Genomic DNA, 15,000 nt, shown 5'->3' on the forward strand with positions numbered 1-15,000 from the left:
TGTGCGTGTGAACAGGTGGCCAGTGAGGTTGTTCAGAGAGAAAATCTCTGAATTTATTCATAATTCATAGGTCTGACCTGCAGCGAGCGTTCAAAGAGCATTAATGAGGTGAACATAGCCTACCACAGCAAACAACAGTGCAGTGTACGTGTGCGCGTGCGTGTGCGTGTGTGTGTGTGTGCGTGCGTGTCTGTGTGTGTGTGTGTGTGTGTGTGTGTGTGTGTGTGCGCGCATATGCGTATGCGTATGCGTATGCGTGTGTTTGTATGTCCCCTCATAAATGGTATTTTCTCATAAGTGTGAAATTGCATGGAGGAGAGCTATCACTGCTCTGCTGTGGTTCAGAGTTGATAAACACACAAAAAGACAGATTTGACGCACTGCCCTATACCCTTTCATCATCCAACAGTGTACACCCTGTAAAACACCTAAATCCTCAATAACCACATTCTCTCTCTCTCTTTTCTCTGCTTCTCACACACACATACACACACACACACACATACATATGCTTTCTCTCTTTCTCTATCTAGGTTCACCTGTTATCAGTGTGAGAAATCAGACCACTTGAAAATCAGAATTATCCCCTTGGCGTCTGATACACACAGTCACACACACACATACACACACTCACACACACAGGCTCACACACAAGGACACAAACATACACACATACACACACACACACACACACACACACACACTGGAATGAGGCCAGAAAAGCATTAAGGTCTATTCTTTTCTCTAACTTACTGTGACATAACAAAATGTCTCACTATACAAAAACACAACAGAGACACTTCAAAAATACCCATCAAAACTCTTCAGCTCTTGCACACACACACACTCACACACTCTCACACACTCACACACACAACAACAAGTTGGTCTATCACAACAACAAGAACTATAAATAAATGATGGGACAACTGAGTGAATCAATGAACTTGTTCAGATGACTTATGTGTTTACATAACAAGAGCAACATGTCAATTCACTTAGAACAGAGCAGGCTTTGTTTGTCCATACACACACTGTGTAAGTTCTGACCTGATACTTACCTGCACACATACACACACACGCACGCACGCACACACACACATACGCACGCACGCACATTCACTGTAACTTTATAAAGTTCTCCGATGTCAGAAGCAGCTTTTCAGCCATGACACTGAAGACAGAGACAGTGACTGTGTGAACCAGATCACATTACATCAATAACCACATCATCAATGATGACTTCTCTTCTCAGACCACAGAAACGCTCACAACTTACGCGCAGCGGGTCCCAAAAGTTTACGACGTCAGGAAAAAAAAACCCCAATGAGTACAAAACTGAAGTTTGAACATAAACTGTGCTTCGCTAAAGCGTTGCAGCGCATGGAGAAGCACGTGGAGCGATAAGCAGGGAGGATGGAGAGATGAAGAGAAGGAGAGATGAAGAGAGGAGGGAGAGATGAGAGGAGTGTAGCATTACCTGTGGGCTCTGCGGAGGGCAGATGGGCGCCGTGCACGGACGTGGGGACGATGGAAGAGAGACAGAGGACGAGGAAAAAAGCGACCATCCCTGGGAAGAGGAGGCGGGGATACCGACAGTCACCGCGGAGACCAGAATCAGGCATCCTCCGCCGTCTCACGCATGCTGTTAACGGGGCGTCGCCACACGCGCTTAGATGGAGCGCAGACCGCGCACGCGCACTCCCACACGCTCCAGTTGCGTTCCGCCTGAAAAAAAAAAACGAGACATCCGATTTGAATCGGTTTCCCCCCGGCGTCGCACGCGTCACGACATCAGAAACCTGTCTTGTCTAGTGTGCTGCATAAAGGCAGTGAAGTGCTTATATGTAGGGGTTTGAATAGAAAAACCCTTAAACCCAAAACAATGAGTCTGGATTTATAATACAGTTATGGAGTTGGGGAAATCATTTTAAGTCACGTGACAGATCTTTGGGTCAACTGAAGGCCCACTCGCTCAATTACTTCTCTCTTTCTGTCTGTCTGTCTGTCTGTCTCTCGCTCTATCTCTGTCTCACACACACACTGTCTCTATTTCTTGCTTTTTTCCCTCTTGCTCCTGCTGCCCTGAAACATGTCTTTCACTGCTCTAACAAAAACACACTTATCTCTCTAAAGAAAACATGGACCTCTAGCACACTGAGTCCTGTGTAAGTGTGGCTGTGAGTGAGTGAGTGTGTGTGTGTGTCTGTGTGTGGGGATGTGTGTGAGATTATGCCTTGCCACATAGAGAGTTTACATTAGTCACAATACAAGGAATGTAAAGAGGTTTAAAACACACGCCTGCACATACACACACACACACACACAGAGCAGGATTTGGTACCCCATTGTGAGGTTTCTTCTCAGAGGAGTTTTGGGTGTAAGAGAGCTCTGTGTTTTCTTAAACTTTAACTCCTGTTATTTTAGACCAGCCTCAATTTGCAGAGACAGACAGATACACACACACACACACACACACACACACACAATCATACATGTGTTAGTGTCACATTAAACGGTGACTTTTTCTAGAACAACCGTTAAAGACACACACACACACACCCAACTGAGGTTGGCACCGCATTGTTTTTCTTTCCCCTGACGAGTAGAGACTCTCTTCTTGGTCAGCACATACTGAGGAGGAGACCAACTCTGAGAGACGTTTTTTTCACACACACAGAGAGAGAAAGAGAGAGAGAGAGAAAGAGAGAGAGAGAGGGAGAGAGAGAGAAAGAGAGAGTGAACAGAGTCTGCCTTGCCCGTAAGTTTGTTGGGTAACTTTCTGTTTTCTCTGGCTGGCGGAGGGACGTTTTGAACGGTGAAGTGATAGCGTGTTTAGGCAGTCTGCTCACAGCGGAGAGGAGTGTTATTTGTGGAGTGTATCACTCAAGTATATTTCTGGGGTGCATATCAGGAGTCTATTGGTTTGGTGTGCGTGTGTGTTTTTGGAGCCTGCAGTATCTTACAGTAACAAGTTCTGTCGGGGGTGGGGAGGCAGGGGTGGGGGTGGGGTTGGTGGTGGGGGGTGGGGGGGGGGGGTGTTTATACTCTGAAACAGCTGGACCAGAATCAGTATGAACATATACAGATTCATAATACAAAAACTCATTTGTAGGTTAGCCAGCCTTGTCAGTTGGAACCAAAAGCGTGTTTCGTTCTGGAAAGCATGTTTCACAGTAAGATGACTCAGCTATCGTCAAATGTATTGACTTTAAACTCCAGCATACCCCCCCCCCCCCCCCCCCCCCCCACTGATCAATGAAGCAACGTCTTTCCTCTCTGTTTTTTCTGCACCCCTGCTCCCCTTCTCTATCTCCTCCTCTCATTAACAACGTGAATCAAAAGAATTTATTTATGAGTATCAGGTAGGACTCCTTCCGCGCCACATACGAACCTTTCGCGCATCTGACTCTCACTGTTCAGGGATTGTGAATCCATCGCGTAACGTCACGTTAAAGAGGCTTTTCCGTTTAGATTCTAATAACAGCGGGTGTGTGGGTTTGGTCATGATTTTGTAACATCTTGCATGTGAGAGGGGTTTTTTTTTTTCTGTTAAAAAGTAAAATCCCATCACATGCTAGTCACACCACGTCCAGAAAATCTGAGGCTCAAAATAAAGAAAAAAAAAAAAAAAATTTATGTCAGCTAATCTGAAATAATCTGTAATAATTATGCAGCCATGCCGTTGACCAGGCCGGTGACCGGGCTGTCATTTTACAATGGGAGGATTAGAGGAAGGAGAGAGAGAGAAAGAGGGAGAGAGAGAGCGAGAGAGAGAGAGAGCAAGAGAGAGAGAGAGAGAGAGAGAGAGAGAGAGAGAGAGAAGGGAGCAATGGAAAAGCTGAGAACCTGGGGTGACTCTATTCGCTTGGTGGTAATTCTCCATAGAAGACTCACTCTACCTCCTGTGGCTCACTGAGAGCTCTTTTTCTCTCTTTCTCTTCCTTCTCTTGCTCCCTATCTTTTCTCTCTCTCACTCAAACCATCGGTTTCACGGGTGCCTCTCTACAAACCTACAGTCTTCTATGTCGTTATGTTTTTCAGAGTTTTGCCAGACTTCTCTCAGTGTGTTTTTTTTTCTCTATGAGGCATGAGACATATTGGGGCTCCAGAGACACAACTTCAGTGTTACAGATCTCCAGAGCTCCGGCAATGAAACCTTTCTGAAACAACAGAGAAACCATTACCTGCAGAAAATGACCACACAGAGAAAGAGAGAGAGAGAGAGAGAGAGAGAGAGAACAAGTTGGTCTATGTTCTTTAACGGACTAGTGCACTGATTTAGAGTCAGACACAAAACTCTTCAGTTGCTCATTTGAGTGCCACAGTTGGTCAGTGAAGACACTCTGTGAGGTACTGTTTTTGCAGTTTGCCTCATCTTTTCAGACTGTAGGGAAAAAAGTATTTTCTCCAGTAATTACGTCAGACATTTTATCCCTTTCCAGAGAGCACACTTCTATATAATGACCATATTTATGAATAACTCATGACGTGGATAAGTCCTGTGTCTATTTAGTATCTATTAAGTAACAGTATTTGCCAATTAAACAGTAAAGCCAAACACTCTCTAGTATTTGACCACAGAATACTGCAACGCAAGAAAGAATCTTTAATTTACGACTGTCTTATGCCTCTCAAATCTCTAGAGTTTTATTTGTGAAGCATTCTACCGGATTTCTGCGCATTCTTCGCCTCAGAAACCTCTTTGTCTTCCGAGCACGTGAGGGCAGCTGCACATCTGTTCTCGTCAACGGCTCCAACCGGACTTGAGCCACTATTACTTCGGAGGCGGCTAATTATCCCCGGTAGCCCCCGTTAACACCTCTTGAGACGTTAACTTACTCTGATGTGCAGAATTAGTTTCAGATGGCCAGCGGGCGCGCGTGGTGTAGTGGAGAAATGACTTCTCGTTCAGAGGATGTGTAGTTCTACACTGTTCAAAGCAGGTTAAAAATAACGCCACTGCCTACCTATTGAAGTGGGTTTGGCCAGGGTTTGTGTAATTTTGGTCCAAAAACATGTCATTCCATCATTCGCAAGACTACACAGCCCTCTCTCTCTCTCTCTCTCTCTCTCTCTCTCTCTCACACACACACACACACACACACATACACACACACACACACACACACACACACACATATATATATATATATATATATATATATATATATATATATGTATGTACATACACACACATATATATGTGTGTGTGTATGTGCAAAAATACATACACGTAACACATATAACCCACGCACGTGGGTTATGAAAAGATGATCGCTGTTGTTTCAGAGCTGCACGTACAGGTAGATGGCAACGCCTCGGCGTAAGCTACTTAAGGTTACTTTGCCTCGCGGAGCTAATGCGACCTTAAGAACCTGAATCTTCTGGTAGCTATTTCATCGTGAGGTAGCATAATTATTTTGTGTGTAATCACAATAGTAAATTGATACCTCATGAAATGAAGCATTACACAAACGCGGAGCTGTCTGTAGCCAATACTTGAATGTATTATATGACATGTATATAAAATCACCCACTCCCGAGTTCAACTCGGTTTAATGACTTAATGCCAGGGTTGGGTTAAGAAACACTGGTGCGTATTCAACATGTCAAACGAATCCGTCAGTTATGATAATTTCGCGCTCACCGAGCAACAACTTCTGACTCACCTAACAATGCTGAATATTTAATTATCAACCGTAACGTTGAGAGAAAAGAGAATCCCACGAAACAAAGATACCAGTCTCAATGAAAGTTAGTCTTGTCACCCTTACACTGCACTGGGATACGCCTGACAGCGTAGCTTAGAGCACGCGGCCCCGAGGGCCCCGTGCAACACCTGTCCCACTGTAAGGGATACGGGCAGCACAGACCGCGTGTGACCGGGAACCATGACGGTGGATGAGTCTGGTTCAGTAAGTGTAGGTTAAAGTCGTATTTGATTTCCCGCAGCTTTGATTGGTGCCGTCACAAATGGATCTCATATGTGCTTACACTCCAACCACTTCTAACTGAAACGACCAGTACGCTATTAAGCCAGAACAAGGAAATAAGATAGTCTAAACTAATTAGGTTTAAGAAAGACACATATAAGATCTTTATTATTATTATTATTATTAATAATAATAATAATAATAATAATAATAATAATAATAGTAATAGGTTAACAATAAAAACTGTAGTAACGATATTGGCTTTACAAATACACATCTTACCCAAAGAGTCCCGTGTTGGCAGTATCCGTTCTCACAGTTGAATATCACCATAAATTGTATTATTAGCCTTCTATTTGGACAGCTGTCAAACGTAGTTCCACTAAATCCTCTTTGTATCGCTAAAGGTTTTGTTCAGTTCCTTCAGTTAGAGCAGCCGTATTAACCAAAGTTTCTAAAAATCCCGAGTGCGGGCAGCTCGCGCAGTGCTGAAAACCTTCCCCCTGGTCGGCGTGTGGAGTATTTGTGTTGAAAGGAAAGCCTTGTCCACCACACAGCCACGTCTCGCGCTGTTCAAATAGTCCAGAAAATGACTGAGAATGACCTGGGTGCTGGTATGAGTCTTTGAATGTGATTAAAACAACATCGTCCAGGCGACCGTCCCAGAGGCAGAAATGCGGTCTGCGCCTTAGAGGGTTCGTGAAGAGAGTGATGGCTCCGCTCGTGGCGCTGCTGGAGTAGTACTGCTCTGCCGTGCCGCTGGGTCGCTTGTGAAGTATGGGGCGCTGCTCACTTGCGTTTGGTGCTGTGTGAAAGCTTGGCTCACAGACTCACTCACAATTTGGAACTCAAGGCTCGGGAGAGAGGGAGAAAAAAAATTAGTCCGGATCAGATTTCAAACCTCGTCCCCGCTGCGAGTTCTGCGCTCGCCGCCTGCTACCCCCCCTCGCGAGTCCAAGGCAATAGAAAAAGAAATTTAGCAAGAGTCGGGGTGGAGCGCTAGGCGCCTCCCACAACTAGCCAAAATATTCAATCAACTTCTCACTTTAGTGGTCGTTCACTGTAAAATTAGCTGCGCTCAGCGATCCGAGACCGCGCCTCTCACCACAGAGTTCGTCAGGAGAAAACCAATTAAATATAGTTTAAATTCGCTGTTCTTACACATTTTAAATAGTGTTGCCAGGTAGATGGCACTCATTTTTAAAAATTCAGTCACAGACACATCTCTCACAACATAGTAAAGATAACCATTTGACAGTGTAAAATAAACATTCTCTAAAATATCTGGACTATTTTAAGATAGTGCTGGGGGGATTGTATGTCAACACAGAGGGTCCTTGGCCAGCTCCGTGTTTCTCTTCATTTAACGAACTTGCTTTTAAAGTGGGGTCACACACTATTTTCTGCGAATAAATACGCTGTAATCAGCATATGACACGTACCGCATTCCTTTCTGTCAATATCCCCCAGGACGGCAGTTAGTGTGAGAAAAAACAAATAATCGCGATAATGTAACTTTTTAGTGTCATATTTACGGCTGAATGAAAACTCACAACTCTCAAATCCAAAAGACACACTTTCTGTTTTTTCCCCCTCTTTTCTCTTTTTCTTTTTTTTTTGTTGGCATTTGGGTGGTCTGTTCAGCTGAAACAAACACCATAGGCTCTTGTTTTTGCTTTTGTTTTTGTTTTTGTTTTTGTTTTTTAGTGTGCGTGTGTGTGTGTGTGTGTGTGTGCAATCTGTTTCGCTCTGTGGTCTCAAGTCTCCTTGCAGAGTGACATCGTGAGTGGCGGGCTGTTGATGAGAGTTGTAATTCTGTTGAATGAGGACCAAACAAAGACCCAATTACTGTTATTGCTGTAAACATGTTTAGAGAGAGAGAGCTTTATGAGACCATAAATGAAGAGAGAAACTTCTTCTGAGTCCCAGGATTGTGTATGTGAGCATGTGAGTGAGTGAGTGTGTGTGTGTGTGTGTGTGTGTGTGTGTGTGTGAGTGAGTGTTTGCGTAATTGCTGCTGTTCTTGTCCTTCAGTGTTTGGTCAAAGAAATGAGCTCTTAACGCCATAGTGGTAAAATCTGCACCTAAACGTGACAGTGTCTGATTGACTGATGAGATCAGTCACTTCTCCACCATCTCCAACAGCAAAACAAACACAAATTTTTACACCTTGTCCCATGCTTTCATTAAACTAGACACCAAGCCTGTAAAATCTCACCTCTCAGACCAGGATCTATTCTACCATGCAGCAATAGAAGTAATCCGCCTAGTCAGGCTTAGAGCAACAACACACCGTGTTACCATTTGTGATGACATGATAATATATTAATTCATTATGTTAAATAGAGCTGGGTTAATAGTTTGAGTCGAATATTTGATGCAGTGTTTCAAGCAGTCACCTCTGACCCCTGAATAGGTGTTTATGGGAATCTTAGCAGCTTGGTAGCAGCAGGTTTCAACAAGAGTTTTTAACTCTTAACAGAGCGCTACATGCTGGGAGAGGTGAGTGAGGGAGCTGACATCATTTTGTAGTATAACACTTGTTATTACTTGCTCCAGATGTTCAAGTTTGAGAACTGGTTTTGATGCTGTGTCTATATGCGAATAATAATCAAAGGACATGGCCACATCTGACACTGCTACGCTTTCCCATGTCAGCTACTTATTATACGTTGGCTTTATTCTTAATGCGTGCAACCATATTTCTTTGTTTTAAATGCTGCTTCACATACTTAATGTTCTGTTTTACACTCTTACCGTTCTATTGCGTTGGTGTCTTTTGCTTTATTGAGCTGAAGAATTTTGTCTTTCATCTGCTGTACTTTCCTTTCTGTTGAAACTGACACATATAGCTACATTTGGGTCTCTGGGTTTATTTTTCCCAAGCAAATGAGTGATTCACTCGTCTAAGTGTGACCTTTGGTGTTTAGGGACAGAGAACGGGGCTGGATGATTAGGGTGTGTATATGTGTGTGTGTGTGTGTATGTGTACATCTGAAAATGGCACATACACACAATGCAGAGTCAGACATTCGGGGAGCTGATGAACAAACTAAGCAGATGACCTCCCAAAGACTAAAACTCCCAGCCTTTACCCCACCCCCCACCACCACTCCCACTAACACCAAAGTGACCCACGCGCCCCCAGACACTCTCTCCTATCTGATCACACAAACACTCCTCCACCTCAAAAAAGAACCCACCCTCCTCTTTACAAACCCTGTCCACCCTTCCCAGTAGGGTGTGTATGTGTGTGTGTGTGTGTGTGTGTGTGTGTGTTTGTGTTAGGGAGAATGTACTCGTCTTAAACTTAGTTAAACGTTAACCGACCAGCTATTTCTCGGTGTAAGGTTTGTACCTTCAAACACTCCGTACATGAAACGTATGACTCTCATTGCACCTCATCGGAAGTGCACTCATTCTGGAAAGTTCTAGCAGTGATCATAGATCACTAGATCACTAGATCAATATATATATATATATATATATATATATATATAGGTTTGGAAACTGGTGAACAACATAAGTAATTCAATTTGAAATGACTCATCACCGACCAGTTTAAACAAAGGAACTGTCTCTACATATGTATGTATATGTGTGTATATATACTGTATATATATAAAGTGTGTGTATTCCTCTGTGTGTGTATATGTAGAAACAGTGTGTCCATATGTGTAAAAAGTGTGTGTATTTCTTTGTGTGTGTATACGTAGAAACAGTGCGCATAATGTTGGACAGCTCAGTGAGTTCAGCTGTTATCAGTCTGTATAGTTTTAGAGATAACTTGAGGAGCTGATAGAGGTGTGTTTGTTTTCTTTTATATGTGTGTGTGTGTGTGTGTGTGTGTGTGTGTGTTTGTGTATTGGGAATCGGGCCAGATGCATGATCTAGTTTGTTGATATATATCTGTATGACTGTAGAGAAATGGAATGTGCGTGAAGGTATTTATGTGGTATGTTAGTGCGAACGTGGATATTTTATTAGATGTATTAATACACGTGACGGTTTTGTGTTTCGTATGTTTAACACAAATTACAGATTTTGTTTTAATCTGAAGTGTTTCTCCACCCTCCTTCTTCTGCTCTCTTTCTCTTTTGTGTCTCTGTGCTAATCATTAATTCCACATTAGTTCTACACAAAGGGACTGGGGAACGTTGTGTCAACATTCCATCAACCTCAAGACAATGTTAAGGTTTTGTTCAATGGGCAAGTCCCTCAGCAGGGGATATCACAGGCTCTATCCTACTTCTCCAGAACACAGACTCTTGATACACGCACACACTCACACACACACACACGCACACACTCACAGAGAGGGAGAGGAAGTGAGAGGAGAGAGAGAGAGAGAGAGAGGGAGAGGGAGAGAGATGTTTTATTGCGTGTATGCTTCTAATCTTGATTTGTTATCTCTACCACATAAATTTATTAATTGTAAATAGTGTAAATTAGTCAGGATAATCGTTACAAATCTAAGACCGTCATTTAGAAATACTGCATATTTTTCCATTCATATTTAATGTGAGATTTACTGAACTCAAAGACGTACTTCATATGTGGATATACTGCAGAAACAACACCACTATTCACTCAGAGCCAGCTTGGTATGTTCTTCTGAAAATGTGTGCTGTGATTTTCCCTCTCTCTCTCTCTCTCTCTCTCTCTCTCTCTTCTCTCTCATTTTCATCGTAATAGAGGACATAGTGGAGACAGGGGGAAAACAGCAGGTCATTGTCAACGACACATTTCCCATCACCCTCTCAGAGTGACAAGGGACCAGAATCATCTCACTCAGAACACCACTCATTTTCCTCTGTTGTGTGTGTGTGTGTGTGTGTGTGTGTGAACCTAAAGACAATCATGGACATTTGTCAACCTGACAGTGTGGCAGACAATCCAGCTTAAATGGCAGACAGTCAAACATCCGCAAAGAAGACCAATATGATGTCATACACTCGCACACACACACACACACACACACACACACGCACACACACGCACACACACACACACACAGAGTAATTAATCAGTTTGTTTTCATTGTGGGAACATTGCAAGTGATGAGATGAGTTTGATATAAATTAAGGCTAGTTTGATCTTTTGGTATGACAATCTTTATCTACAAGCACTGAGTGAACAAGTCCCTTCCCTATGCTCAGACACACACCACACACACATACACACACACACACACACATACACACACGAACAGAAGTAATGCACTCAGCTCCTGATGCTGATCCATATCCAAACAGTCCGGTCGGAGACCCTGATCCAGCAGGCATCTGTGGAATTCCTACCCCCCCACCCCAACTCCCTCTACTCTCCTCCACTCACCCTCTCCACCTCCCTTAAAAAAACGCTCTGCTCCATCTTCCCCTAATCTCAGGCTCAGATGCAAAGAATTAACGCCACATTCTCCACAGATAACCTTTTTTTTTTTTTTTTTTTTTTTAAACACGAAGAGACAAAAGCGATCAGAGTGAGAGAAAACGGACAGGGCTCGAAGTGGACCGTACGCCGTCATTTCTGCTCCCGATGACAAATCCAGCAGATGACTCGATCATTAACGTCCATTTCCGCGTCAAAAGCTTCAGACACGAACGAAGGACAAGAGCCTTAATGGTTTTATTACAGCGACCAGAACATCAAACCACTTGATGCTTTAGGTACTGAATGTTCCCTTTGCTCTTCTTAAGGTACTTAATCTCTCTCTCTCTTTCTCTCTCTCTCTCTCTGTGGATCTGTTTGTGTTTGTGTGTGTGTGTGTGTGTGTGTGTGTGAGTGAGAGTGGTATGGAGTTATTGCTTTGGGATGTCAGGCAGCCGACCTTTTGCCCCACTAGCATAGCTAAGCTTAGGCCAAGGAGCAGGGACTTGATAAACTCAATGCCCTGAAACTCTTTTTTTTTTTTTTTTCACAATAGCTTCACGTCTCTTAGCTTAGCTTCAAACTAAGTACGAGATGCGAAGGAGGCCAAAGAGTCTGTGAGTCACAGAACAAACAAAGAAACACCCTCACAATTACATACATATACAAATACACACACACACACACACACATACACGTACGCACACAAACTGAGGGGACAAATGCAGAGATCCTGTTGGGACTAAAGAGCAGAGTGTGTATGTACTGTTTGGTGGGGGGATTTAGGGAGTAAATCTGCCCCCTACATTCCTATTGAGATTCAAACTGAGCTGAAAGAGAGAAACGGATTAATGCGCTACAGACAGCACTGTAAAATCTGTGTTCACCCTTAAAGAAACCTCACACAAAAACCCACCAAGAAGAGACAGAGAGAGAGAGAGAGAGACAGAGAGAGAGGGAGATTAAATCCATTAAAAGAAGGATTGCTCTCTCTCTCTCTCTCTCTCTCTCTCGTTGTCTCCTCTGGGCGATACGAGCTTTAGCTGCTGTTTTATCAGACTAACAGTGTTATCTAATCGCCCAGCAAGAACTTGGACTGATATCTTTGTTAAATAGACGGACAGACAGAGGAGCATGTGAGTGTGTGTGTGTGTGTGTGTGTGTGTGTGTGTGTGTGTGTGTGTGTGTGTGTGTGCTGGAACACTGCCGAAGTGAAACAGAGCAGTAAGTGTAGGGAGGTTTTATTGAGTAAAGGTGTGTGTTGAAGGCATAGTTAAGATGAATGAAAAAAGATTGTAAATGAGGAATTCTAAAATATTTAAAAGTGTCTGTAAGTACAAACAAAGTATTCATCGCATGATCATAGCTAGTGCTCAATTATTTGTGTGTGTGTGTGTGTGTGTGTGTGTGTGTGTGTGTGTGTGTGTGTGAGGGCATGTTACATTTATTTAAGTGCTTTTCTGTCCCTACCCACCTCATCAGACTTCAGTGCTGATCCAGTCAATTGATGACATCAGCTTTAATTATAACATTTTATGATGTCTTGACACTATTTTTATTCGTCAGTTCTGCATCAAATATGCTCCTCTCATGATTAGAAGTTAGCAGTAGTTTACCATTTAAAACATTTTCTTTCTTTTTCTCTCTCTCTCTTTTTCTCTCTCTTTCCCTCTTCACCACTCTGTCACTCTAACACTGTCTCTCCCACTCTCTCTCTCTGTGCCTCTGTCTGTCTGTCGGTCTCTCTCTCCCTCTTTGAGAAATCTCCCCTATCCCACTGCTTCCACCAGTGCCTTCTCTTTGAAGTGAACAATTAAGAAATATCACCAATAGTTTGCAGAGAAAATTTGTGCGGGGAACGCTGACCTAAATGATATTGGAAAGCAGATAAGGAAAAAACGCTGCCCTCAATTATTCAAAAAGGCGTCCATGTCTCTGCAGTTAATTAGAAATAGTAATATATTAAATAAATAAATAAATAAATAACTGAGGAAGTATGTCAATAGGATATGGGACTTTTCATTCATCCACTGTCTCTCTGTGAGGCATACAGCTGCCTTAAAATATGCATTGCATACATGAAGGATTCAATATTACTGCTACTGCCAATGTTCAGAGAGAGAGAGAGAGAGAGAGAGAGAGAGAGAGAGAGAGAGAGAGGGAGAGAGAGAGAGAGAGAGAGAAGAATCTCACCACACCCATAAGACAGAGGAGAATTAGATAGAGGTTGCATAAACCCATAACCTTTGACTCCGGTGCAGACTCAGTCAGAATTAATCTCTAATTATTATGCATGTTTACACACCAGGATTCCTCATATATACACACACACACGCACACACACACACACACACACACACACACACAATTTATGAAATGTCTGCAGATGAAAGACTATTTTGGGCCAGTTTTTGCCTCTATATTTAGCTGGTGGATTTTTCAGTTCAAACATCAAAGAGGAAGAGAGAGGGAGAGAGAGGGGGAGGGGGGGGGGGGTTAGAGTGAGAGAGAGAGAGATGAAAAGTGTGAAAGTGTGAGGGAGAGAGAGACTTTTTCTTCTTCTTCTTCTTCTTCCCTCTAATGACTGTGGGGGTGGACAGAGAGCAGCTTTTCATTTTTTCCTGTCCTTTTTTTTTCTATCACGTATTCAGTGATACAGTATACAGCAGTCAAATCGAGCTGCGTTTCTGACACATAGACGGGTCAAACACACACACACACACACACACGCGCGCGTGCGCACGCACGCGCACGCACGCGCACACGCACACGCACACGCACAAGCACAAGCACAAGCACACGCACACACACATACACACACACACACAGAGGCAGAGAGAACTCACACGGAACTAACCACCACTAATCAAACACTGAGATATTCAGTCTTTGGAATGTCTGAAGCTACTTAAACATCACAAGTATTTTAGCAGCTTTTTTTTCTCCCTTAAATAAAGAGAACACTTGGAGCCAAACTCAGACAAGCAACCTTCCCTCTTTTAACTTACTGTAGAAAGTTACAGTGATGATCAGATCTGCAACTTCTATGAGTAATGGGATGGTACATGGAGAACGAGAGAGAGAGAGAGTGAGAGAGGGGGAGAGAGAGTGTGAGAGAGAGAGAGAGAGAGGGAGAGAGAGAGAGAGAGAGAATGAGAGAAGCAAGGTAAATGCTAAGTGCACCCTCAGAAAATCTACATTCACAGCTGTACTACAGCAGCCTGGACTATAGTGTTGCACTACAGCAGCTTGGACTATAGTGTTGTACTATAGCAGCCTGGCATGCTTAATTAATTTCCCTTGCAGCTTGGCATGACATTCTCTTAGCTGTGGAAATATGCGCCGTGCCTGCAGGAACCTGCACACTTGTTGTTTATCCATTAAATATTAAATATCTTTTCTGTAAGTCACTCTGAACAAGAGCTAAATGGATTTATGCCAGTACAAATCCAATGTAACGCTGGTAGACAGAGGAATTCTGGGATTTTCTTTCGAATATATATATATATATATATATATATATATATATTTCACAAATGACATTTTGAGAGGTCCTTCCTGTCCTTCCAATGCCATTTTCCTGTGATAATGGTGAGCTGTAGTTTAGATGATAGAGGGTGTGGGATGAGTTGACTGGCTGAAGGAAATGTATGTGTGCATTGGCCGACAGAATGAAAAGTGTGTGTGTGTGTAT

The 15,000-nt window shown here is 43.0% G+C and overlaps 1 protein-coding gene across 2 annotated transcripts in view; it reads right to left on the reverse strand.

Moving 5' to 3' along the window:
* The window catches only part of fgfr3 (fibroblast growth factor receptor 3), a 31,160-nt gene extending 29,535 nt beyond the window's left edge, over window positions 1-1,625 (reverse strand). For both annotated transcript variants that reach the window (XM_030773046.1, XM_030773045.1), the window contains exon 1: window positions 1,481-1,625. In XM_030773046.1, the coding sequence (XP_030628906.1) occupies window positions 1,481-1,625 (145 nt within the window). The remainder of the gene's footprint in view (window positions 1-1,480) is intronic.
* Between the last annotated feature and the right edge of the window lie 13,375 nt (window positions 1,626-15,000).

The sequence above is a fragment of the Chanos chanos genome, chromosome 4 (assembly GCF_902362185.1).
Source record: "Chanos chanos chromosome 4, fChaCha1.1, whole genome shotgun sequence".
NCBI lineage: Eukaryota > Metazoa > Chordata > Actinopteri > Gonorynchiformes > Chanidae > Chanos > Chanos chanos.